General features: G+C 34.3%; 2 protein-coding genes across 6 annotated transcripts in view; one reads left to right on the top strand and one right to left on the bottom strand.

Annotated features, from left to right (window-relative positions):
* Positions 1-16,894, top strand: part of Ncc69 (sodium chloride cotransporter 69) — a 268,620-nt gene extending 251,726 nt beyond the window's left edge. For all 3 annotated transcript variants that reach the window (XM_081733467.1, XM_081733465.1, XM_081733466.1), the window contains 3 exons: positions 1,749-1,912; positions 7,810-7,918; positions 13,074-16,894. In XM_081733467.1, the coding sequence (XP_081589593.1) occupies positions 1,749-1,912; positions 7,810-7,918; positions 13,074-13,209 (409 nt within the window). In that variant the 3' untranslated portion in view covers positions 13,210-16,894. The remainder of the gene's footprint in view (positions 1-1,748; positions 1,913-7,809; positions 7,919-13,073) is intronic.
* Positions 1-26,963, bottom strand: part of LOC145666341 (uncharacterized) — a 32,003-nt gene extending 5,040 nt beyond the window's left edge. The window contains exons 1-2 of one of the 3 annotated variants that reach the window (XR_014127720.1): positions 26,786-26,963; positions 19,121-19,161 (exon numbers count right to left, since the gene is read on the bottom strand). Coding sequence is in view for 1 of the 3 variants with exons in the window: in XM_081733468.1 (XP_081589594.1) it covers positions 21,527-21,892 (366 nt within the window). In the remaining 2 variants the exon portion in view is untranslated. The other 2 variants (XR_014127721.1, XM_081733468.1) reach the window with 2 other exon arrangements.
* Positions 26,964-27,549: the final 586 nt, after the last annotated feature.

Genomic DNA, 27,549 nt, shown 5'->3' with positions numbered 1-27,549 from the left:
TAGTGTTACCTAAGTAAATCACCGAAAATAAAAATTTCCAACTTTAGAGTGGTTTTATGGGGAACTGAAAAATCTTTCCCATGTTATTTATATGGGACATCTTCTACACTCCAAAATGTTTAGGCGCTTCCGGCAGGATTAGAATGATGAAATTTGGCATGATTGTAGCCTTCTAGGACTAACCTACAGGAAAATTGCCAAAAGTGAATATTTTTAATTTTTTAGGGGTCTAAAGGGAATGAAGAAATTCCCATGCTATTTAAATGGGCGTTTTCTAGGATACAAAATCTTATCTTCTAGATAGTTGAAGTGAGGCCGTAGACCGAGCAAAGAAAGTGTGTGGGGACGAAGTCCCACGATGGGCAGATTCGGGAAATATGAAGAACAAGTTCACGAACTTCATTGTTGATGCAGAGGCCGATAGATAAGAAATGCGAGGCCGTAGGCCGAGCAGACACGGGGACTTGGGGGCGGAGCTCCCAGCTAGCCAACGGCTAGTCACATATATACAATTGCATAAAGTAGTAAATAATTAAATGTATACTTATGAACACTATAGAACAATACTAAATAATTAAATACAATATTCTTACCTCAGTATCGGTAATCTTACATAAGATTTGTAAGAAGTCTGGTGTAACCAGGTGATGGATTAGGTGTGAAGGCATCAGAGAATCTCGAAAACATTTAACGTTTATTAGTTTTTAATCGGATACTGAGGTAAAAATATTTTATGCAATTGAATGTCCCTCTATTTTAAAATGTTCACAGTGTAAATATTTCTTATCTATATTGGTGTTTGAAGCACTATCTAGTTAGTATAACATTCCATAAAATCTTGGAAATCTTTGCTTTGTTTTGTATTTTGTGTGTGTATTCTAGTACATAGAGATCAATAATAAAATAATATCAATGTTTTATTATAGTTGCATATAAGTAGATCTGAGTTGTTCTGTTGTGGTGGTATAAAATAATCTAAAAACCTGCATAACACTCAAACTCTTTTACATTACCTCAAACTTTCATAGTACTTCTCTCCACCAATATACTCTTTACCTTGAAAGTCATAGAATATGCAGTCCCAACCATCGTATTTTATTGCAATATTGTTTTATTAGTTTTGTAAATTATTACATACACATCAAAATACTTCCGGAGTATTTGAACTTTACCATGCTACCTCTGGGCAATTCAGATAGGTCGATATGTTCATTTAGCAAAGGGTGGTGAATCCCTGGAATAAAATTAATATGCATTGTATGAAAACTTTACTATCAAGATGACGCAAAGTTTGAAGAGAACTTCAAGTCTTTTTCATAAAATTTCAGTGTAATCAATTAATTGGGAATTAACAATTTTAGGCCGAGAAAACTAAATTCTGATATTTTGTTACGTAGTGTATCTAATATTTACTGATAAGCTTTTTTTTTTTTTTTTTTTTTTTTTTTTTTTTTTTTTTTTTTGCATTTGTATTTTAATTGTTTATGAACCTGAAAAGGTAGAAAAACCTCAACTGAATCATTAAAGAATAGTAACTTTTAAACCTGGTCTATTATAGAAGACGAACTTCCGTAATGTGCTCTTGATTTTTGTCTTTGGTTACTTATTAGGTGAATTATATGGAAAAAATAAACATTAATGCTTGCTTCTCTCCCTTCCTACCGTACAGAATATTTACAAGTAATTTTCTATCGTGATCTAAAATAGTTTCTTGTAATTTTAGTAAATTTATTTCTTCTTTCCTTCAGTATGGCCAGTATGCTATCAAAGTTTCGCATCGATTACTCTGACCTTCAAATCATACCAGATATCACGAAACGGCCTAAAGAAGCTACCAAGACGTTCTTTGAAAGTTTAATCGAAGATTTCAAATATACGTCCATGTCAGACGAAGAAAAAGAGAGTGATAAAGGTACGTATTTTTACTTCTTTTTAATTATTATCTGTAAACGAAGTTCAGTACTGCATGCTTTACTGTTCTCTCCTTACCCTTCCTGCTTGGTATAGGGGTCATGTCCGCTTTAAAGGATATCAGTAATAGTTACAGATTGTCATTACTTGTTGTTGTTGTTAGTTTGTAATGAATGAACGTAGTAAAATTCAGTCTGGAGGTCAATAGACGATGAATATAGCCTTAACATGAACTATTAAACAAATTACAGGACCAACTTTTAACTGTTACCAATGATTAAATTCTGTGGAACAAGTACCTTAGTTTAAACTCTATGTATTTTATATGGAGGAAACAAATTGTATCTACATTTTTATCTTATTTATACGCAGAGACTTATCATGAATAAATTAATATCTGTCCATTTTTTTGAAGAGTAACAAAGGGATATAGGTTAATATCTTGATTGACCTTTAGCATGAAGCAAAATCTTTGCACATTGGACCATGGAATTAATGGATTCCATGATTTTGGCCTGGGGAACTTTTGTCCATTCTTCACGCAAACCTTGTAGAAGTTCTCCATTGGAAACGGGCATTTGGGGATGCCGTCTGATGGCACGATCTAGAATAGCCTGGATATATTTAGTTGGGTTCATATCCCGGGACTGACTGACTCATGACAGTTTTTGGATGATATTATGTCTCTTCCAGGTTCAGGTGTTTTTAGTAGTATGGCAAGGGACGCATCTTCCATAAACAGTTGTTTTTGTAAGCAACCCAGTGGAAAATGTCGATAGCAGACCCATCTGCAAAATTTCAAGTATCCAGCGCTGTTGAGCGAGCCAGCACATTCCAGCAACTCGAAACATTTAGAGCTCCAAATGGCTCTCCACATCATCAGTAAAAACCCTCCATGTTTTAAAATTGATTGTAACCGGTCCAAGTGGAATTTTTGAAAAAGTTGTCTCTAGACCTATGTGCGTCCGTTAAATGAAAATGAGGAAAATAAAGGTTCATCAGAGAAAATTACCTGGCGCCAAAAGTTAACATTGTCCCGCAGCATGTTTATTGTGTTTATTGCCCCCTGTTTCTGGTTAGCAATAGTAGCTGTGGTAAGCAAGAGTTTAGTTTACATCTCTTGCGTGATTGTTTAGTTGATGCAGGTATTTCACAGCTGTAATCCGACTCACTTTCAGGTGTTGTGCCACATCTACAGCCTTGAACTTGGGATTTTGTTCCACACACCTTTTAGTAGCTCTCAACTGGCGTTGTGCTGGACTGGTTAGCCAGAATGTGGACTCACATTTTCCTTTTGATGTGTTTTAAATTGAGTAAGAACCCAATTGATGACGGACAGTGAAATCTGAAAGTTTCGAGATATTTGTCCTTGGATTGCAGAGACGTCGTATTGACTCACTATTTGACCACGTTGGAAATGATCCAACTCGGAATATTTTGGGTTGCAGCATCATTGTTTCTCTTTCGAAATCTTGGGGAATCTTCATACTATCCATACGTGGGATAATAATCAAATTACTACCATTAGTGACCTTCAACTCATTACATTTCATTATATTGTAAGGTGTCTGTTTACTTGTGATGTCTCTATTTATTTATTTATTAGCTACTAAAGTAGAAGTTTTAGGAGTTTATCTCTGAAAGGCCATCTCTAAAGTGATATTCTTGCATTCAGCATATTTATCTGTTTCCTGTAATACTCAGTTACTTCTTGCAAATGCATCAAATTATTTCTCCGTTCAGTTGTAATGAACGTCCTTGTTCACAGTGATGACTTTAGAACTTTAGAATATTTCCCACTGGTGGACTTTCAATATACAGGGGATGGACTTTTTAATATTCCGAACTAAATCTGATTATTTTGTTACCTTGGAAAATTTAAAAGGTTGTTAAATGTGCCATGGAAACTATATAAGAAGAAACAAAGTTCGAGAAGTTTCTAGAATTCTCTTATTCGTGGTTTAAACTTGGTTTATTATTATTATTATTATTATTATTATTATTATTAAAGCCAAAAGAACAAATGATGACGTATGGTATCGGAGATATTCAGATCTAAGGAAAATTATATATAAAAAAGAAGTACATTGAAGCAAGGAAATCTTATTATTCAAGCTTAGAAAATAGTATTTATAAGAACAGCTCATATTTTTAGAACATTTTTAAGAAGTTTGACTGTAAACAAGTACCAAAGCAAATAAATTGTAATGGAATGCTAATCCAAGACACTGTCGAAATTGCTGAAGCATTTAAGAATGTATTGTATGGAGCTTTTAACTTAAACTTAGGTCAAGAGGTATTGCCTGAGAATATCGTTAGTAATGGTGCCCTAATCGGAATTCCTACAGTTACTGAATTAGATGTAATGGGAGCAATTAAACTAATTAAACCGAACACTACTCCAGGTCCAGATAATATTCCTTATTATGCAATAAAAGCCTGTGCAACTGAACTTTCAACTAGTTTGGCAAATATTTTTAACGTTTCATTACGTACAGGTGTATATCCTTCAACGTGGAAGCAAGTATATGTTGTTCCGATATATAAATCAGGTGATAGACAGAATGCTAGCAACTACAGGCCAATAACTCTTGTCAGTGCATTTTCGAAGATATTTGAACTAATTGTACATAAACACACACATTTTAATGTAAGAAATATCTTAAATGAGTCGCAACATGTTTTTTATAAGGGCAAGTCAATTGTAACAAATCGATGTAATATACAAGATATTTCAAAAGCTTTTGATTCTGTCATCATAAGTATCTCATTAACAAGTTATCAATTATTGGTTTGTCACCTTTATAAGTTCGCTGGTTTGAGAGCTATCTGTTAAACAGAACTACAAAGTTAAAATTGGACCTGTACATTCTAGTGTAGGCTATGTAAAAAATGGAATACCGCAAGGGTCGCCCTTGGGCCGCCTCTTATTCTCTTTATTTTTAAATGATCTTGCAGAAAAAATCAAATACTCTAAAATTTTGCTGTATACTAATGATATTAAGTTGTTCAGATTAGTGAACAATGAGTCTGATAATTATTTACTGCAACAAGACTTAAATGGAGTAAACACGTGGTGTAGAAACAATTTTCTAAAAATTAATGATAAGAAAACAAAATTTATGACATACACCAATAAAACTCAATATTATGTCAGTAAATATGAGGTCAATGGTGTACAAATAGAGAAAGTAAGCATTATTAAAGACCTAGGTATCACATTTGACGGTCAGTTAGTTTTTTTACCACTTAAATTGTATTGTATAAGGTGCCAGAAGGGTAATAGGTTTTAAACAGTGGCCTGTATTTCAGAGAGAGAAAACATATGTATTTCTATACAAATTACTTGTAAGACCAAAACTAGAATTTGGTTCGGTAATTTGGAACAGCATTTCTAAAACTTTGACAAAAAAGATAGAATATGTGCAAAAATGTTTTATTCGGCTGCTATGTTTTAAGATGAAAATGAGCTACTTTTCACATAGCTATGAATATTGAAATGATTATTGGGGTCTGGAAAATCTTATGAATAGATGAAAAAATTTCGACAGAGTATGCATGCAAAAAAATTCTAGATAAAGTTTAAAACCTATGTTTTGTAAACAATATTCACTGATATAAAGTATCCAATCATAACATAATAAATAGCACGATTTTACTTCCTCTGAAATGGAAATGTGAAATTTTAAAAAGATTGACAGATTCTTTAAGTTCATTTTAGACTTACTGTATTAAACAATGTGAAAATTTTATGAGATCTGACTGATAATTTTTAACCAATGACGTTTAGAAATGTTAATCCGAAATGTAATTTTATGAACGCTGTTCTTAACTTGTCGTTGTTTTAGATAGATGAAGAACTTGATAATTTTTACTGCGCTGTGTTGACAAGGAATTATTTCTGTTTAACTGACTTTTATCTACATTGTGTTTTATATTAGGACTCTTATTTTCTTATTTATTATCATTCCATCGCAATATAATGCTCTGGTACCACGTGCTGTATTTTTGCCAAAAGCTGTTCGCGGCACTAAAATAAAGATTGTTATTATTTATTGTATCTCGGTTTAAACCGGTTTCAGCGTAGTAATTTGACAGTAGTCTCTGATAAGTGCAGATTATTTGAAGTTTTTCTTTAAAAAAAAAAAAAAAAAAAAATGTTTTGCATTTATCTGTTCAAGTTGTGTCACAATACTTTTAGGGACAATTGTTGTAGTTGAGATAATGGTTGGTCTTACTGTAATTTTCTGACATTTCCATAACTTGGTGATTTCGTCTGCCAGGTCTTCATATTTGCTTATTTTCGTGCTGAATATTCCGTATGTTATGAGCGAATTGTACTGCTACATCTATGAAGGTTACTTCTTGTTCAGTTTTATTGATAATAATGATGTTGGGTCTGTTTGCAGATACTGTTAAATTTGTTCTGATTTCTCGATCCCAATAGAGTTTGTATTTATAATTTTCAAGTACTGGACTTGGTTGGTATTTGTAGTATGGCTTGGTATCGGCGATTACATATTATGTGCCAAAAACTGGTGAATACTGTTTGCAATATTGTTGTCTCTTTTTAGATAGTCCTTGGGAGTCATTATACAGCATGAGTCTGTGATGTCTTCAGCTGTTTCTGTTATGTGTTATTATTTTTATTGTAATAATGACTGGTTCCTCAAAATGGCTTGATCAAACAAATACAGTGAATCCAATGTTAGAACTGTCATACAAAGTCGAAGTCCGATTTCCAAAGATGAAATAAAATTTCTTTTGACATCCGCGATTATGTCTTTTGGACTTGGGACGAATTATTATAAAAGAACTGGGAGAATGAGAATATCGGAGGAAACTGGGAGGATTCCGAGAAAACCCACAAACTCTGTTGTTGTGCAACACAAATTCTCATTGCCTGGAATTTAACCAGAGATCCCTCGCACCAGAGATAAATCCGCTGGCACTGAGCCCCTAACGGATTTCTAATTGAATGATCATTACATTCTTTATTACCAATATAGCTCCATAACGGAATTCTAACGAAATACTTCTGAAAATATTTGCTTACTTTAAGCCTTTTCCAATCGGGGGTCCACAAGCCAATCGGAGAAAGGCACACACAGTGGTGAGAAATACACCATTTTAAGTTAAATGATCGAATTAATAATGGCAAGCCAGTTTGCGTGAGAACTGATATTCGATCTACAAGAAATTGCCTATAATTATCGATTTGCGGAGATCGAATTATAATCCAACGGGATTTTTTGTTCTGACAGAACCAAAAAGCGTGTAGAGACTGATGTATATACGTGTTTGCAAAATATCTCCAAACAAAAATCTTCTTTGACACAATAGGAGACTCAAAAATGGAAGAAGAATGACAAATTCTTGCTCAGCATTCTTTAGTGTGTTAAAGCCCTTGACTAGAATATTTTCTATGGTACATACATTCTTCCTTCTCCCTACACCTTTCCCAAAGCTTTTATTGTTACAAGTGCGAAACATAAGAAAGAAATATAAATACTAACTATATATATTGCAAAGGGGTCCTTCACATGTATTGTTGACTCTAAAGGGGGCCGCGGTATGGAAAAGGTTGGGAAAGGCTCTTTTAAGGCTCTTTTATACTAATGTTGGCTATTTCTCACTTAAGCGTCTTTCTTCTATAAAACTTAGCAACGTTGTGTTGGGTTGACTAACATGTATTATAGCTTGTCATAACTCTATCAACCTTTCTTCTTTTTACATCCACTATGCATCCAATTATGCTTCTAAAAATACAATTCTTAAACTTATTAGATTTTATAATAGCTGTTCGTAAAAGTGCTTAGTTTTACTATTTTAAGTTATTTGAGTTTTCAGTATCATATTGATCATAATTCTAATGAACGCGTTTTGTCAAATTCTTAGTTCTAGTGACTGAAGCAGAACTCTTAGCCATGAAGGATAAGACGAACCGGCACCTCCGATTGCGAGAGTTGCTGTTGGAACATTCCAAAGAGTCTACGCTTGTTGTGATGTGAGTACTCAGTTATTTATTAAACGTAATGCCAAAGAGAATGAGAGTGAGAGATTGAATAAATAAATAAATAAATAAATAAATAAATAAATAAATGAGAATGAATTAATAGTAAATAAATAAATTGAGTAAATAACTAAATAAATAAATGAAAGAATAAATAAATAAATAAATAAATAAACAAATGAGAGTGGATGAATGAATGAATAAATGAAAAAAAAATCATAATGTTTGCTTCACGATGGGGTTGCCAGCATCATTAAATTTTCGTCATTACATCTTGGTGTTTCCTGTGTTTTTGGCAGTGTATTTGAAATCTCATTATTTAATTATTTATACAATTAAATCTAAATTGTAATTAACAAATCTCGAAGGGCAGTTTAAATAAAAACAGAATCTATGTTTTTTAAGACTTCTGTCTAGATATTTCTTTGTCACAGTATGAAAAACCAAAAGATAGCATGCTTTCTTCTATTCACATACCACACTTTTCAGCGTTTGTATGGAATTTTCCAGTGGGGTCAATCCATACGAAGTGGTCCAGAGGTGGTTGCTTGACCATCTCCGAAAATTATAGAAATTGGAGTGTGATGAACCTTGTGTATGAGATGCTCAATAACACTATTCACGTTGTCGTATATACGTGTTCCTGAATGGCGACCATCTTTGTTGTTGGTGGAGTGCTACTTTTTGCATTTACAAGCGTTTACGAAAACTACAGTTACTCAGGACTTACGTATCAGACGAACACCAAACAAAGACGAATGTTTAGAGGAAAATGTTCCATCTTTCTAGCTCATTGATCATAATACAAACGCTTGCAAATGCAAAAATTGGCACTCCACCGACAACAAAGATAGCCAGCATTAGGAACACTTGTACATACGACAACGTGAATAGTGTTGTTGATCTTCTGATACACAAGGTTCATCACACTGCAATTTCTATAATTTTCGGAGATGGTTGAGCAAACATTTTCTCCATCTTTGGACCACTTTAGATGGATTGACCAAGTAACAATACGCTTTCAATGTGTTTTTTTTTTTTTTTTTTTTTTTTTTTTTTTTTTTTTTTTTTTTTTTACAAATGCCAGTATGATTTTATATATATATATATAATATAGAATCATTGCGCCTGATTTCGACCACTTGTATTAGTATCTATTACTTTTCTTCAAGTAATTATTATTGGATCAAAAGATCCAATAAATTTCATTCAATCAAAAATGTTCTTGTTCGCCACCTAGAACGTATCACTTAACTCAACTCAGTTTGATGTGCTTATTCCGTAGGAAATACGAAAACTCGATTTAGGGACCGTTCAAAAATTTTGTGGTCTCTGATCCAAAAACTAATTATTAGCCAAGATCGCAATCTTTTAATGCATTTTTTTCATTCCTAAAATTCTTGTTTGGAAATATGAGGCGGTATCAAAAAAGTTGGGTGTTCTACTCTCATCAATGATTTCGAGATAAGTGTTCGTTACTAAGTTTTTCATCAAAGACTATCATAATTTATTTGAAAACTTATCTATGACAGTGGAGAATATAAAGAAACAAACTATTTCACTAAGTATTCTAAGTACTAAATTATAAGTACATTCTAAGTATTAAATAAGAACGAAGAAAAATACTTGTTTTATTCTTCAATTCCAGCAATATCTTGAAAAGTGTAAATCTAATTTGGGTGGAAACAAGTTAATCTAGTATTCTTTCACATCCACTGTCGCGTTTAGTATCGGTGGATAATTCGAAAGATACTGTGAGCCTATGTAATGTGTTTCTTTCAGACATGTCTTTGGGGGGCACTGCTCCCCTCCCCGGAGCTTTGAGAGTACCCCCGGAGGAGACCAAAATAAAACGTGTATAATAATAAATAGAATAGTACCAGCAGTGACCCCCGGAATACTAAGTGTTTCCACCCCTCGAAACATTGTTTCTGAAAGAAACACTGCTTATGTATCACCCGTGGTACACTCACCTATTCTCAAAGCCGCATGAATTCAATAAAGTTGAGTGTAGTCTCGAGCAAGAATAATCTTTCATGAAACACACAAGCGTCGCCCGCGGCTGCTTTCGGAAAAACAATATGATCATTGCTACGTTGAAAATCAGTGTTGCACTACGGATTTTGGCCTGAAAGTATAATATTCACTACAGGGTTGGCTGGTTTAAACCAAAAAACGAAAAATATTCGTAAAAGTGTAAGTGTTTGTAAAATCTTGATGAACACACATTTGTGGGTTATCACGTTTCACTCCCGTATATTATATTCAGACCTAAATTCCCCATTCATTACTCAAAAAGATTATACTACAAAAGCAACTTTTATATATATATAAGTTTATAAATGTGTTTTGTGATTTTTTTGTAGTTATTATTGTTGTGTAATTGCAATCAAAGAAAAAATTCTAAATATTGTTTCGTTTGAATGTTTACCATTGATAAAATACATCGAAATGCCGTACTTTTGTGTGTGTGTGAAGGGGGGGGGGGGGTCATACAGACCCCACGAGAGGCATTTAGTGAAATGAGAAGTATCTTTGGTATATATTTATGTATAAATGAGTCTGAGCCAAAGTGGACTCAAATAATTCGTATCTTTATACACTTTTCTTACTGATATGCAAATTAAGTCGTTGTATTTCTTTAATTTGGACCAATAAAAGTCGTTGTTAACTAACTTGAACTAAACTAGTTCTTCTGTACTCCGTAGTACTTTGAAATTGTCCATATGTAATTCTGTACAATAGTTTCACTTGTGCAACTGTGTATCTTTTTGTCCTTCTGAAATGACTCTTGACAGTTATATTAAGAAGCATGTAAAGATCAGTACAACGTATTTTTATCAGTATTCCTTCGTGAACGAGTCGGAAGACGTAGCGCATTTGTGGCCAATTAGCCCTGGTTCCGAGTTCAAATGGAGGACAATTTCTCTCAGATGTAACTCGAGAAGCAGTTTTTATTCCGCTTTAAGCTTATGTGACCCCTTCCAGCATAACCCTGTTGTTGCATAATAACATCAAGGCGAAACAAACTTATTTCTGTCCATATATGATATGAATATGTAGAGCAAATTATTTAAACCAAATAAACCTGGTTTAAACCAAAAAAAACCTGGTTTAAACCAAAAAAACCGTTTTTTTGTTTTTTTAAATAAAAACCATGGTTTTTGCCAACCCTGATTCACTATAAACTAGCTCGGCAGTATGTTAAAATTTGATACTAGGAAGAGAAAAATGGCGTACGTTAAGATTAAGTTAATTCCTTCAAAATAGATCTGAGACTATCGTAAATGTAAGGAACATCCACAAGATAAATTTTATGATATATATTTAATAAGTGCTTTCTTACTCATTTCAGCCATTCAACTAAACCTTCAGAAAATATTTAAAAAATATATATATATTCCGTATACAGAGTGGCCCAAAAGTAGGTATATAGTCCGGTACTGTTCGGCTTATGGTATTTTATATAGTTTACTTACTGTTATCCATACAAATTAATTTAGTTTCTTTATTGTTGTTCTTAAGTTCTCACATCTAAGCTCGGAACACGCCATAGCAAGTAAACGCATTATCTTAAACTAAAATATCATAGTTGATCAACACAAGGCTGTATGCCTGCTTTTGGGCCACTCTGTTTATTCTCTACTTACAACTGGATATCATAATACATCTGCACCACTATACAACTGTCCACATGACATAATTAGTAGGTTACAGCACAACTGCATTATATATTGCAACGATAATATGTATGTGTTATAAAGGACAATCGTCCCGTACGCAAGATGTCTTTTTTTATCGATAGACAGACATGCACATTTATCCTGTTAAATGTTGTGGCCTACTAGTACATTTAGGCTGTTAAGATATAATATGTGAGAACGCCATCTTGGAAGGCTACGTTTTTGGAATTAGAGCTAATAAATGATAAGTATTAAATAAATTCAGTGCCTTAACAGAATAAAGAAATAATTTAATTTCTTGGACTAAGTATCGTAGAAAGTTTTGGTGGTAAAGTAAGTTTATTCGAATTGGGGCAACAACAAATATTAAAATGTTTGTTGCAATATCTTGTATCATCCTGTCCCCAAACACAACTGTGAGAACAAACCTCTCAGTATTTTTATACATTACATATCTCCATTATTCCCTTCACACAAACTGGAGCAATAAAACTCTTAATATACCCTCCTCTTTAATCAGATTTTAGAAAGAAAGAAAAAAAGTCCTTCCCTTCCAATGTCTTTCTTATCTTGTGTGTGTTTGAAACATCAATGGAACCAATATATTTCTACCAGTCATTTTCCTGTTGCTGTTTTCAGCGTATCATCAATCTACTTATTGATAAATGTGAATATTCTAGATCTTTTTTTAAAATCCATCTTTTCATTGTATACCTACAATTTGCAGTTAATAATGTGAAAAACAATGAAGATTAAATATAACCGTTATTCCTTGCATGTGATAATTAATTGTGTTCACTGTTGCCAGGCACCATATTTAAATGATGCATAACGTTATTGACATAATCACCAAGTTGAATCCTACCATTACGCATATGAGATAGATATATTTTATACGCTTAATTTCTCGAAATTTTCTTGGTACAATCTTTATGCGCTGTAATCAAATTTCGTCCGAACATATGTTAGCTATAAAACAAGAGTTAAACAGTGTATTTAGTTCGGATTTTTTGGTATTGTTATTTAGACCAGTTTTTTTTTTTTTTTTTTTTTTTTTTTTTTTACTGAACGTTTAGCATATCGCGACACACTTGTTTTGCTATTTTTTATTATTATTATTATTAATAATAATAATAATAGTGAAACCTATTAGTGTTCATAATGGTTCTATATAGCACTGAGCATTATTGCTACCGCTAGAGGTACCGGTACAGTCTGTCTCGATTTTAACTAATTATTATTATTAAATTCTTCGTGATTTTTAAATTCTGAAATTTCGAGACACCTTAGGGGACTGCGTGACACACCAGTGTGTCGCGACACATCGGTTGAGAACCACTGATTTAAACCATATGAATATCACAATTTTCTGCGACCAATGTCTTTATAATTGCATGTATTCATATTTGTAATGCAAATGAATAAATTTTCTAATTTTTCTTTTTTTCTTTTTACAAATATTTCAGGACCCTGCCAATGCCACGCAAAGGTGCTGTATCAGCAGCTCTTTACATGGCATGGCTTGAGACCTTGACGAAGGATATGCCGCCGTTCCTGTTGGTGCGAGGAAACCAAACCTCAGTCCTCACGTTCTACTCTTAATGTCTTCCCTCCATCCATTGACTGGGGCCAGAGTTTAACAAGCCAGTGGGTGTTTGTTTTATATATAGTACGTTGTGTGCGCGAGTGAGTGTTTCTACAGGCAGTGTGCTAGGAATAATAAATATTGTGGACAATCAACTTTTTCAAACATTTCAAGAATACTTCCTTCGTCAAGAGAAAGTGCACAGATTTCGTGTCCTGATGTTCAGGAAAACGACGTAGCTACTGTATTCTGAGTAAACAACGTAGAAAAAAAAATAGTTAAATGACTTGAGAAATAGACTCTTTTTTTCCATTCCTGTTTAGTTTCAACCTAATAATTAAATGTTAGTTAAACACAGTTTTAGGCAATAGTACTTTTCCAGTGATTGTCCAACAGGCCAGTGTATCATTATTCCATCCTTTCTATATTTAACTATATTTATCTTTGAGTAGCTTGTTTTAAGATGTGTAAAATGAAAGTATTTTTTTTTTTTTTAGATAGTATCAAATATTTACTGCGCTTTATCATTATTTATGTAGTAACTGTCCAGGTTGCTTGTTAAAGGTAATTGTTTTAATTACCCCAGTTGTTTAATGGGAGATTAGGTACTTAGGGTTATGTGTTTGTAATGTTTCCTGTGTTATTACAAATGTTTAAAAAATGGAAGGTATGATAAACATCGTAGAAGGAAAAAAAGAATATATAAGATTGGGAAGGCCCTGCGTTCGAAGAGTTCTCACTTTTGTAGTTCCTATCAAGCGTACCAAAAAGCACCAAATCCTGCTCATTCCAGCTTTGCAACTAACGTAACTTAAAAATAAAGTCTGACTAAATCAAGTCCTTATTATTGCTGATCTATGTTAGTTTCACCCGTCAATAAATAATTCTTCACACATTTCGTAGTAGCAGTCTTCACACATTACGTAGTAGTAGTCTTCACACATTACGTAGTAGCAGTCTTCACACATTACGTAGTAGCTTTATATCTAGACACATAATCATAAACAAATCATTAGCTGATGATTGCTGAAGTTCTTGTTAATTTTTTCCTGTTTGCACACAGTTCATTTATTATTCTCAGACGATTCCTATAGCTTTGTAGCATACTTGGTGTTATCGAAGGAAATCAACAAGATAGCTTATTTTGTATTGAATGGTTGGCGAGTTGTAAAAGTGGATTCCAAAATGAATGTTATTAAGGTAATTTTAACAAATAAAGTGCTATACTTTTTGTGTTATCTACACCTAAACATTATTTCTTTTTCTTAAAGCATAAATTTATTAAAAGGTCGATTAGCAGTTTCGTTGCCGAAAACAGAAATAAGCAAAATCTCTTTTGCTGTTATGTGCTGCAAACAGAAATTGGTCTTGATCCAGTATACCGAAGTGAATGTTAACTACTTAAATATAAAGTAATGATTCAGCTTATAGCTATTATGTAATAACACTGTATATAGACACATCATTAACCCTCGGACTATCAAAGGGAGGGGGGATACTTTGTACCCAGCAGAGCATATTTTTGTAATTACTCATCTAATTGTTTCTTTAAAATTGTAAGAAAATATGTTATTGCTCATTATGTTTAGCTGAATCGCATACCTTACGGTGGTTCAAATTGCACGTTAGTGTGTGTTATAAAATTTGCTATTTTTAGTTGGTGGGCACAAAGTACACCTTCCACCGTTGGTAGATGTGACTGACATTTAGTAGTGTCAGTGCAATAAATAGCTCTATCCCGCCTTTTCTGTATTTGGCGGTTAGTTTTATCCCATGTACTGTTCATTTTGAGAGTTTCATGTTAGTGTATCTCATAAATTTGCTATTTCGGTAGGTCATGAAGTTGGTGGGCATAAAGTAACCCCCCAGTGGTAGGAGTTGTGATTGAGATTTAGAAGTGTCACTCCTAGATGGCAGTATAATAAATAGGTGTTAGTCTTATCCTGTTTACTTCAGTCTCTGTAGATTTTTATAAATTTCTAATTCGTTTCTTTTTCGAGATATATTTAATCTTAACAGATGGGCACAAAATGGACCCCCCTTTTTTTTATTAGTGCGTGTTACAAAAAATACCTAGGTAGTGCGAGGGTTAAAGAGTGTTTGATGAAGGCAATGATACATATATACTGCCAAAACTAACACACTTTACTAACAATAATCCTTTCCTTTGGTGAGATTTTAATTTTCTTTAAGGTAGATGCACTAGTATGTTTTCATATGTTCCTATGTTATCATAATCATCATCATCAAATTGGAAATTATTCCCTTGAGCCTCTTATTTCTAAATTAGAACTACAAATAGTGAAACCTCTTCATGAGATGGGCCTTTCCATTATCAGAGATCGGAAGTAGTCTCGTTCTGCGTTTTAGAAAAATCACAAAATTGAAAACAACAGTATTACAATTTTATTTTTTAGTTTGTTATAAAGTACTATGAGAAAAAATTAAAAGACCTTGAAAGTATTTCAAATGGGCAAGAGGGCACTCCATTCATTACATTTCTTTTCTCAGCTGCTTTACAATTAATGAACCAATTGCAGTTAGATTTTTATTTTGTCAGTTGTAGAGAATTACTCTCTGCGTTGTAAAAACTTGTTCTTTTGGTCCCAAATTATTAACAAAGAGAGATCAAAAGTGTTAAAAGTTATACATAATTGAAGTATTATACACTAATTAAACAGTTCACTTAAAACTTTTCGACAGTGATAAAAATATCCAAACCTGATTTATCGTATCTCCAAAACTGAGTTAAATAAATAAAATAACAACTTCATAGTAACAGTATTTCCAAATATTTGGCCCTCTATTTGCCCTCAGAAGATCCTTTATATGCATTTTGTTCTTTGTAATGGTATATTTGGAAACTTTGCTTGTATCTGTCATGTATAGAGAATCATTACCTATTCTGCTACCCACAGTTCTGCATTTTCCTCCATCGTTCCTGAAGTTTAGTAGAGTAATATGCTTCTTGTGTCCTTTTGCGTATTATAAATTGGCCAAAATCTATTGTAGTTTATGAATATTTAAACGTTTCATTTTTAAAATTCAATCTAAGGTTTTAGTTTCAATGTTCTTTTGTTTTTCCAGTGTTTGCGTGTACATATATATAATATGAATACAATAAAGCAACCATATCACTCACATGTTGTGAGAACATAAAATGAAAATAAGCTCACAAACTGTACAATCATTTACTTAATACTGTGTATGTACAGTTGTAGAGAGTAAAAAAGAATATTTTGAGTACACGAATTAATAAATTTATCTTCGAATTAAAAGTAAAAAAAATATGTGAATAGAAACGAAACAATTTGTGTTGAGAGTTTGTTGTTTTAGAAAGACATTGTGATTTATAGTATGTATATTTTTTATTAGTATTTATAGTTCAGAACCTAACTAATTGATTTCTGTTTTGGGTCATTAATAACAATAATGATAATAGTAATAATGGAATGTGTACTTAGGGAAGAAATGCTTTTTAGACGATCAAATATTTTTTTCCCCCTGATAATGAAACAGTGTGTGTGGTTGAAGTTTGACGGATGAAAGTGTTGTGAAAGTTTGAAGAAAAAAATGTAACTTTGTGTTTGGTTAAAACGGAAACACATTTAGAGGGACCAAAACTCCTGATAATTTCTAAAGCGAAACAGTATTAGTAATATTTGTTATGCCTAATAAGTAAATAAATAAATAGTAATTGTTTTTTCTTTATTTTTCGTAAACCTAGTTTTCCTCGTATAACACACAAGAAATAGTGGTATACAGTTTATTTCCAAATAAAATTACGTCTTAACAAAAGGAATTATTTGGGAATGTACGATCAGAAATATATATATGAAAGAGATTATAATATTTCCAATTCCTTAAATACGAGGAATGTCCACAAAGTAAAGAATGATTGCTCATCGCGCGCGACATCGAACCCCCAACACGAATCGCGTACGCGGCAATTAGCTCCCTCCTTCACCTCAGAGTGAGTTAATGCTATACGATCACGCTACTTGTTTTGGTAGCGGTTCAAAATGGTGGGACCAATCGGAAATTCCACCAAATGTGAAGTACGGAGTGTCATTCGTTTTCTGAACGAACAAGAAGTTAGGCCTATTGAAATTTATAGGCAAATAAAGAATGTTTATGGTGATAGTGTAATGAACGAGTCATCGGTGAGGAAATGGTGCATTATGTTTAATCAAGGAAGGTCCAGCACGCACCATAAAGATTGAAGTGGGAGGCCATCTCTTGTTAGGGAAGAAATGAAGGAAAAAGACGAAGAAAACATTCAGGAAAACCGACGTTTCACTTTGAGTACATTACACTCATCTTTTTGGGTGGGGAAACTGTTCGCAAACGATGAGGAACTCAAGCAAGCAGTCACAGTTTGGCTCGAATCTTTGGCGGCAGATGAGTATAACATCGGCATTGAAAAATTGGTCATACGTTATAACAAGTGTCTTGACAACTATGACGATTACATAGAAAAGTAGAGTAAGGTCCTGTGGCTTTGTAAATAAAGTTTTTTTTTTTTTTGCCGATATCTTTTTTTATTATTTAATCTTGCCAAAACGTTCTTTACTTTTGGAAGACCCTCGTATGTTAGCTGCATTTAGCTGTTGAAATTATGGGGACAAGTTTATTTTATTCAATTTAATATTATCATACAGTGCTATCTCGGTATAAGTTCTTGGTCCGTTCCAGATCCTTGGACTCATATCAAACGAATTTTTTCCCGTAACGAAGTGAAAAGGATTCATCTTTTCACATGAAAAAAAAAAAAAAAAATGATAGTTATTGGTATGTTGTACATTAGTAGAGTTGTATAAAATACATTTAAACACTGTTTAATTGTAAACGTAGGAATAATAAACGCACTGTTTATTGCACAGTCTTGGCGAGTGTACGTACTAAATACTGCACTGACTGTGGTATTGACGCTCGTGGGCAGTTGCGGAGTCGCGGTAGCTCATTAGTAGAACGCTCGCCTCTGGTGCATGGGATTCCTGGTTCGATTCCAGCTCGCGCTAAGTGGGCTTGTGTAAACACAGTGCATGTGGGTTTTCTCGGGGTTCTCCACTTACATTATCATTACTATCCTTTAACCTACACGGGCTAAGGGATGTAGAACTTAAAATTCATTTTTGCTCGCGGACAGTTGTAGCTTTGTCTCGGTGCGCTGTCGTGATTCATTTTGACGCAAGTTCTAGCACGCGAGTTGTATTCCAAACTAAGGACGTATACCAAGCAAATGTTTTTCGTATCCAAGCAGGATGTATTTCAAGTTGAACTTACTTCAAAGCGGACGTATACCGAGATATCATTGTAGTTTATCTCAGTTCTTTAAGAATAATCAGAACCTTTGTATGTTTCATAACATGCAGTATCTGATCAGTAATCTCAGACATTTCTCTGTAAACTGACATCTATATGCCAGTACAAACCTGAAATTGAAACGAGTGGATACGGAGCTGTTTTATAGTGAGAAACAGTGTAAGTAGGATGCTAAGTCACGAGAACGCAGCGTCTGTGTAGTATCTGATTGCCACAGCAGCATTATTGTACCATATTCCGTTATGTTTAAAGTTTATGAACAGTAATATTGTTAATTCTTTACTGATAATTGCACGTAGTTTACCCATTCTTTGACTATTGCTACACAAAGTGTTTTCAATAAATAAAGCCAATATTATTTTCTATATCAAAATATGGGTCTGATGCATTTATACGACATGCATTTGGTTGACAAGGAGAATTGCTCAGCACGAGATTCGGTCGACAAGAAGAATTGGTCAACATAACGTTTGGTAGGTAATGATAGTTGGTGGACAACAGGAATTCATACACATCGGTTTGCTGCGTCTTTTCAGCTCCTGCATCACTTGTGAATCTCATGACCTATCTATCAACACTTAGCCCTTCAGTTAGCAAGCTTACCTTTGATGCACCGATGATTCCAAGTTTGACTCCAAGAAAAGCTGGAATGAAGAAAAAGAAACACACAGGTAAACGAGCAAATGCTAAAAAAAAAAAAAAGGGGGGGGGGGAGTTGAGTTTCCTTTTTAAAATATTTTATCTTTTTGGTTAATTAGGTATGCGCTAATTACACAAATATTTGTTTCTATTCTTGATAGCGTGTATTGCTATGAAACTTCTCAACCATGATTCCCAGTACAAATGTACTGTAGATAGGATCAATGATCTTTTTAAAGTAGTTACAGGCATTAAGTAAAATAACTGGATAATGTACTTTTCAGTAGGCTATTAAACAGATGGCGCAGAAGATTTGGATGAACCAACTTCCTATCTATTGTTTTAAACGTGAAAATTATGTCTGTTTCTTCGAGCAAGTCTGAACAAACTTCTTTTTTTCTTTCTTTTTTTTTAATATCCCAGAATTATGTTCTATGAATTCCCATTTTTTTCTAGTGAACTAGTATAATTAGATTTATAAAATGATTTGAGATGCTTTGAGCGTAAATTACCTGTACTGGAAACGATTTTAAGAGGCAGAAGGCAGATGTTTGCGAACTGCTTTCTCCGACAGACGAAAGGCAAAAATTGTTGTAATCGTTTATCTTTGCCGAGATGATTAATATTATTGGGCGTGTGAAAAAAAAAGAGAGAGAGACCGCAACAGTCGAGGAGTAATCACGAATAAATAGACACCACTAGTGATGGGCAAAACGATTCACCTCTCAGATTTGTCGCTCAGGAGTTCGCTCACTAAAATGAATCGATTCATTTGAACGGTTCAGTGACTCACTTATACCTTTACAACCGGGAGAGGGTGAGGTTAAAACATAAAATCGTATTACACTGTTCAACAAATTTTGATCGAAAGTATATAAATTCTTTGAAATTGGTATTTTTACATTCATTTAAGCATAATATGAAAGGAAATGATAATAGAAAAATTTTCTTAGCTCAGGTTGTGAAAAAAAAAAAAAACGCCCTTGTACAACAGTAGCTGTATATATACAAATGTATTAATATTTATAAAACATAAGCAAAATCCTTGTAAAAACCTACATTTCACTTTTTTTTTTATCTATTTCACTGTGATGTGATAAGCTGGGGAGTTAAGAAGTACCCTAACCTATAGCTTTCTATACCCTTGTACTTCCTTTTTCAAAATTGCGCAAATACCAGTTTCACAGCGATACAGAAAATAAAGTAATCGTGGTCAAGTTAAACATTAACAATTCCGTAATAAAAATCAGTATTAACATCAAAACATGAAAAATATGTATAAATACCTTTTCGTGCCAATGTAGACAAAAGTTTCAAGTGATCCCTTGTACAGGATTATGTTTATTTTATTTTGAGCGTCTTCGCTTGGCTTGCCTTTTGTAGGTTACATCTGGAGCATCTCTTGCAATAGTCCAACAGTAGTCGGCCAATATGTTAGAAATCCACTTTCCCTCATATCTCTTTTCCATGGCTGCAATATCTTGATGGAAACGCTCACCATGTTCGTCACTTACTGCTCCACAATCTTCGGGAAAGAAGTCTAGATGTGAATGAAGAAAGTGGAGTTTCAGAGACATATTGCAACCAAGATTTTCGTAGCACAATAACAACTTTGCTACCAGTTGTTTGTAATTTGTTGCTCGGTGTCTTCCCAAGAACTGTGAACAAACACTCTTCAAGCTTTCCCACGCAGCTTTCTCCTCACCTTGGAGAATTTAGTCGAACTTGTGATCTTTGAATAGTTGCCTAATCTGTGGCCCTATGAGAACACCCTCTTTAACTTTGGCATCACTTAATCGAGGGAATTGTCCTCTTAGGTACTTATAGGCCTCATTCTCTTGGTTCATGCTCTTAACAAAACTTTTCATAAGACCTAATTTAATATGTAGAGGGGGAAGCAAAATTCGGTTACGATCTACCAGTGGTTCATGCTGCACATTTTTCACTCCCGGCTGAAGAGTTTCTCTGGTACTCCAATCACTTTTGCGGTAATGAGATCCACGATCTCTACTGTCCCATTCACATATAAAGCAACAATACTTTGTATACCTTAACTGCATACCTAGCAACAGTGCTATTACTTTAAGGTCACCACAAATGAGCCACTGAAAACCGTAATATTTAATGGCTTGAAGTAAACGTTTCAAGTTTTCATAAGATTCCTTCATATGAACTGCGTAACCCACAGGAATTGAAGGAAGTTAATTTCCAATATGTAAAAGCACTGCCTTTTACCTTGGACGAATCTATAAAGAGCCTCCACTCCGTAGGTTCGTAATTAATTTTAAGTGCCCTCATGAGACCATTTACATCTGTACATGCCACAAGTGTGTCTTCCATAGTAAAAAAAATGAAGTGAACATCTTCTCCCTATTCTGATACACTGAAATATTTACTTTTTTCCTGCAATAAATTCCATTGCTTTAAGCGTGACGCTAAAATTTCGGCTTTGCTTTTCGAGAGGTCCAAGTCTCTGATTAGATCACTTAGTTCCTCTTGAGTAAGTATATGTGGTTCACATGGAGGTTCTTCTACAATAAACGTAGGGTCCTTCGAAGTACTTGATTCAGGAGCTTCAACTTCTTGATCATCATCAGAAAAAAGATCGTATTCTTTAGGTGGGTCAGGAACAGGTAGTCCTTCTCCATGTGGAACAGGGCGCATTGCAGAAGGAATGTTAGGATAGATCAAGGCCCGCTTCTTCGTGGAAATTCCCTTCTTGACGGAAGGAACCATACAAAAATAAGTCTCTGATGTGGTCGCTTGGCTCCCTCCAAATCATGGGCACTGCAAAAGGCATTGAGTGCCCCTTCCCATTAATCCAATTTCTTAGATTGCTGGCACAAGTGTTACACACAATGTGGGGTGCCCAAGATTTATCTTGGTCTCCAATTTTACAACCAAAATAATATTGATAGGCTTTTCTTATTAGTGGTGTTATAGTCTGCTTTTGTGAGGAAAATGTCACTTCTCCACACAAGTAGCAGAAGCTATCCGCACTGTTTACACAATTTCGCGGCATTTTTGTTTATTGAAATCCTCAAAATGTCACTTGAAATAGCTCCGACAACTATTTAAAAATATACATTCGAAATACCAGTATTTTTGCGTACTTGTAGTTGTATTTTTATGTCCTGCAGTACACAAACGTCACACCCAAAACGCTGATAATTGCACTAAACCTGTCTTTTCTAACAATAGCAGAACACTACTGGGATAAGGAACACAATGAAACCAAGCGTTCATATAGTTTCTCCAGTGTTGCCAGATCAATGTAACATTTTACCCAGGGCCGGCGCGAGGGGGGGTCGAGCCGTGCTACCGCCCGGGGCGGCAAGTCTGATGGGCGGCAAAATTTGAAAAAAGAAAAGAATACAGGGGCGGCAAAATTTGAGAAAGAAAACAATAAAAGGGCGGCATGTGAAAGAACCGCCCAGGGCGGCAAAACTTCTAGCGCCGGCCCTGATTTTACCCCAAACGAAGCGAATATATTTATTTTTAAAGCGTTATTATTAGACATGCCTGTAAAACGAAAAGTAGAGCTAATATTCGAAAATAACTTTCAAATTCGTGATCAGCACCACAAAATCAATAAGAATTAGCTGATTTTGTTCAATTTACATTTTCGTTGTTGAACAGTGTTATCAGACACTACAATTAACAGGTGTCATGTACGAAAAAGTGTAATTCTAATGCAAAATCATGAACAATTTGGATTAAATAAAAGTATTAATAATATATCTAAAAATACAACATTAAAGATTATATATATCCCATATATATATATATATATATATATATATATATATATATATATATATATATATATATATATATATATACAGGGATTTATTTGTAGCCAGGGAAGCCTGGGAATTTCCCCCCTTCTAAGCTTTGACTTCCCTGTCTCTAGGTTTAATTCAGTCTTCCCAGCCTGGGAAGATATATAGTCCCTTTCTTAAGCTATAATCTGTTTTGAAGTAGAATTATTCAACTTCGTGTTTTAGTAGCGATTCTTTATTTTTTTTTTCAGCATGTTGATTGTCGCGAGCTATGTTGGTCTTGTTTATAGCATTGCTTCCCGAAAAATTGTTCATATAATTGCTCCCAGTTTCTTCTGCAGTGTGTGAGAGAGGCGTTTCCAGCTTGAACTTACAGCATACTGACGCTAGAAACCGTTTATTTGTAAAAACCCTCAAATCTCTTCATTTTATAAACGTTAGTGAATTAGACATTACTTCTTTCAATTCAGAAAACTATGCCTTCAACTAGTTAAAAAGAGGATATCATGCTGCTACTGACAAACCAACTAAAAAAAGACGGTATCCAATGTAAATCACTCTATTATTGCTTCACTATTCTAAAGTGAGGTACGCTGTGAAAGCGTAGGCGTAGCCACAGGGTGTGCCGGTGTGCCCAGGCACACCCTAATGGGCTGCTTTATCAAAGAGAATGAAAGACAGATATTTCAATATAAGGAAAAGTTGGGGGGCCCTTTCTTTTTCCAGGGCAAAATTATTAAAAGTACAAATTATTTGAAATAATGAACTTGCTGAATATACCCTCGAATTCTACATCCGTTCCTCAAGCTACTCCAAAGTCCAGATGTAAATCTACTTTCCACTATATCTAGTGTCAGATCGCTTCGCAATACCATGAAATCCATGAGAAATTCGTCTGAGTTAATGGAATTTTACAACGAAGCTGTTAAGATCTGTGATAGTCTGGAGATTTCAATTCTTCCAATGAAGGGCGCAAAATTTTAGTCTTGACAAATCAAGTCGGCTTGCAGTATTTGTTTGAAACAAAGAGGAGATTGCAATTTCTTGTTATTATTCTTTTTTAGACTCAGTTGTTTGTGGTATTGATGAGAAGCTTAGTCAAGAAACTATTGAGGTCCTGAGAGCCGTGAGAAATCTGCTTGACTTGAATGTAAAGGATGAAGATATAACCCTCTTAGCTAGATCATTCAAATTGACAGGACACGAGTTGGCAGCAGAAATAAGGTTTTTTGAAAGTAAAATTGTCTGTACCTAAAGGAAGTTTTTCTGTTATGCTGCAGGAGTGGTTTCAGTGATTGGAAAAAGAAGATAGAAAGAAGATATTTACTGCATTCTACTCTGTAATACGTGCTTCTATACTTCTTACAAGCTACACGTGTGAGAGAGCTTTCTCCAAACTTACTGAAATTAAAAGTAAATTAAGAGCAACTCAGGAACAGGATAGATTAGAATCCCTGCTGTTGATGTTTGTTGAACAGGAAAGAGCTTCGTCTATTGATGTAGATGAAGTTACTAATGAATTTAAGAACATTATACATTTTGACAGACGTCTCTTGTTACAGATTATGTACATTTTAATGTATTTGTTTAAAACATGTATGAACATTGGGCGTGTGTATAATTTCTATGCAATTTGATTTTTTCCACTACATAGCTATATCCAGAAATTTTCAACTTTGTCATTTACTGAATTTATATTCCTTGAAAACATTAGTGGAATTAAAGAGCCAATTGATTGTATTGCAAAGCTACAAAGGTATTAAAAAGGCACAATATCTAATTTGTTGTCTTTGTGTACACCCAACTATAAAGTTCTAGCTACGCCTATGTGTGAAAGTATTGTTAATTTCTAAAGATAGTGTTAGATAACAGGCCGTAAGTCATGCTTCAGCTTATCTCAAGGTGAAATCGGCAGTCAATCCTTTCATGTGATTTTGTTGTAAAAACTGTAAATATTGTAGGCTACGATGTCTGTTTCAATTTCGAGAGTAAAAGTGAAAGAAAAGATAAAGTATTTTTTTTTCCTAGGTAGCATCATATTGGTAATTGTTTAATACATGCTCATGATTCTTCGGAGGCCAGATTACAGTCTCTGGATTCGTTTTAATACAGGTATATTTTGTTGACCAGGAAGCTTACTTTCAGCAGAACAGTGTTAGGGTCACGCACTCCTGCCAAAACTCATTTATGATATAAGAAATAGCACTTAGTACCGTCTTTCCCCTTTTATTTAAAAAAAAATCAGGTTCAAGTGTATGTGCACCTATCACTGTTCTGCCCAAAGTAAACTCTTACCTTTTATAGTATTTATTGTTTGGGCGAGGAATTTGTTTTCAAATACCAGATCAGAACGGACTAAAGGATTATTTGCTATAACAAAATTGTTTTACCCGTAGGAGTGTGGCACTTGTTACGACAACTAGTGCAGATTGCAATGTAACTATAGGGCTTTCTCTGGATGCTGCACAATTGTCCTTAGCAGTAGCACGAAACGTAGCAAGTTAAGTAACGCATATAATCTAATCTACCTAACCAAATCGTATCTAACGTACCTATCCGCAGTATTTATCATAAAATTGTTTTTAAAAAGGCGAATAAAAATATGAACTTGGGGACCGCCCATCAAACTAGTATCTATCATAACTTCAAAGTAGGTAGGTTTAAAAATAAGTCCCAACCCGACTCTAAAGTTATTCTGTTATACGGAACACAATCTTGCATAAACATTCCTCCCTTCTACAAAATCCACAAATAAATCACTGTATATATATATATATATATATATATATATATATATATATATATATATATATATATATATATATATATATATATAGGATATGGGCCCGCTTATTTTTAGTGAAGAGTTTACATTCCGAGTTTCATATTTCTAATTTCACAGCACCGTGAGAAACTATATTTTTTAAATGTACACCGCTCACCCCTCCTTAGGAATCAATGATATGAAAAAATCGAGCTCGAGGTAGGTGATAACTATATCTAAAATTTCATTTAAACTGTTCAATTGTTTTCCCGTGATGCGATCATAAACAAGATTCTTGTCATTTTTATATAAAAATAGATTTATTGTGTCAATAATATAATATTGCGGTTTAAGAATTGTTTAAGTACATAGTCTTAATAGGGGCGTAGGCCCCAACCATCCCAACCCTGTGTACTTCCACAAAATAGAGAGATGTTCGGATACAATTTAGGTGAATTACGTTTTGAATTTTGTACATCAGAGCCTTAAGAATTTCCACAAAATACCCTTAAGCAGACCATTATTTAAGCTGAAATTACCTTCTGCAAAGAAAATAATGAACTAAGTCGTAATCAGATTTGATTCTCTATTATAAAATATAATTACATTTACTGCAATTATTAAGAATTTATTTGAATTATATATGCTTATTTCAACACATCATTCCCCTTTAAGAATTGTGTAACACATACCTGTATTTAAAACTGTCAGTTGCACAATTGGTGTACGAACAAACATAGTATCACTAATCAGTTCTTACCACTATTGCACATTTATGTTCTCACTCTTTAAATTCTCAAATGAATAGCTGATTGCCAGAGCAGATTCAGGGAAAAGAAAAGAACCTGCTCTTAAGGGCTTCTATTTACTTGACCTACTCCACCATTGTGCAAGTTTAATTTTAATTAATATTGAAAAGTTTACTAATTAGTTTTGCGCTTTATATGTGAAATATCATAATTCCAATTGTTGCATTAAAGTGCAAAACATTTACGTTGTTGCTACTATTTTTAATTCATTCAAGTCAAAGCAACACAAACATGTAGAGTAAATACATTAACATTTATGACAACGCACACTTACCGAACTAGATTGAAGAGGCGCTCACTCCAGTGAGAACCAGCGAAACCACCTCTCCAAAAGAACAACTGACTAAACCAACCACAAGATCGTGAAGCAAGAGAGTGCGACGTGAGCGACGTACGTACAAGATTCACGTTCCTCAAACATTGGCATTCCCAAAGAAACGTGGCTCCCAGAGAATAGTGATTCCAAAACAATCACGACTCCTGAAGAGTAACTACTCTTGAAGAACTACGACTCCCGAAGAAAAAATGAAAATGAAATGGAATCTTTAGTTTTACGTCCCACGCTTATGCCGGTTAGGCTAAAGGAGACGGTGATGATGAGAAATGAATGAAATGGTGGAATAAAGAAAGTGTGCGGGAAGGAAACGGGAGAACCCCGAGAAAACCTACGAGCACGATGTTTGTCCACCACAAAGTCCACACGGCACGAGTTGGGATCGAACCAGGGACCCCAAGCACCGGAGGTGAACGCTTTACCACTGAGCCACCGCGCCCCCTACGACTCCCGAAGAGTCACGACTCTTAAAGAACGACTCCCAGAGTCACGACTCTTAAAGAACAACAACTCCCGGAGAATTACGACTCCCAAAGAGTCGTCGCTCATTTCTAGTGAGCCATGACTCACTCACCCATGCAGAAGAGTCGGCTGACTTGCGAATGACACATCACTAGACACCACTATTTGTTTGCTAGTGAACAAACACACACACACACACACACACACACAAACACACCCACACACACACACACACACCTACC

Source organism: Thermobia domestica, chromosome 12, assembly GCF_964235325.1.
Source record: "Thermobia domestica chromosome 12, izTheDome1.hap1.1, whole genome shotgun sequence".
NCBI classification, from domain to species: domain Eukaryota; kingdom Metazoa; phylum Arthropoda; class Insecta; order Zygentoma; family Lepismatidae; genus Thermobia; species Thermobia domestica.
The sequence above is the reverse complement of the archived record's forward strand: the minus strand, read 5'-3'. Positions and strand labels throughout refer to the sequence as shown.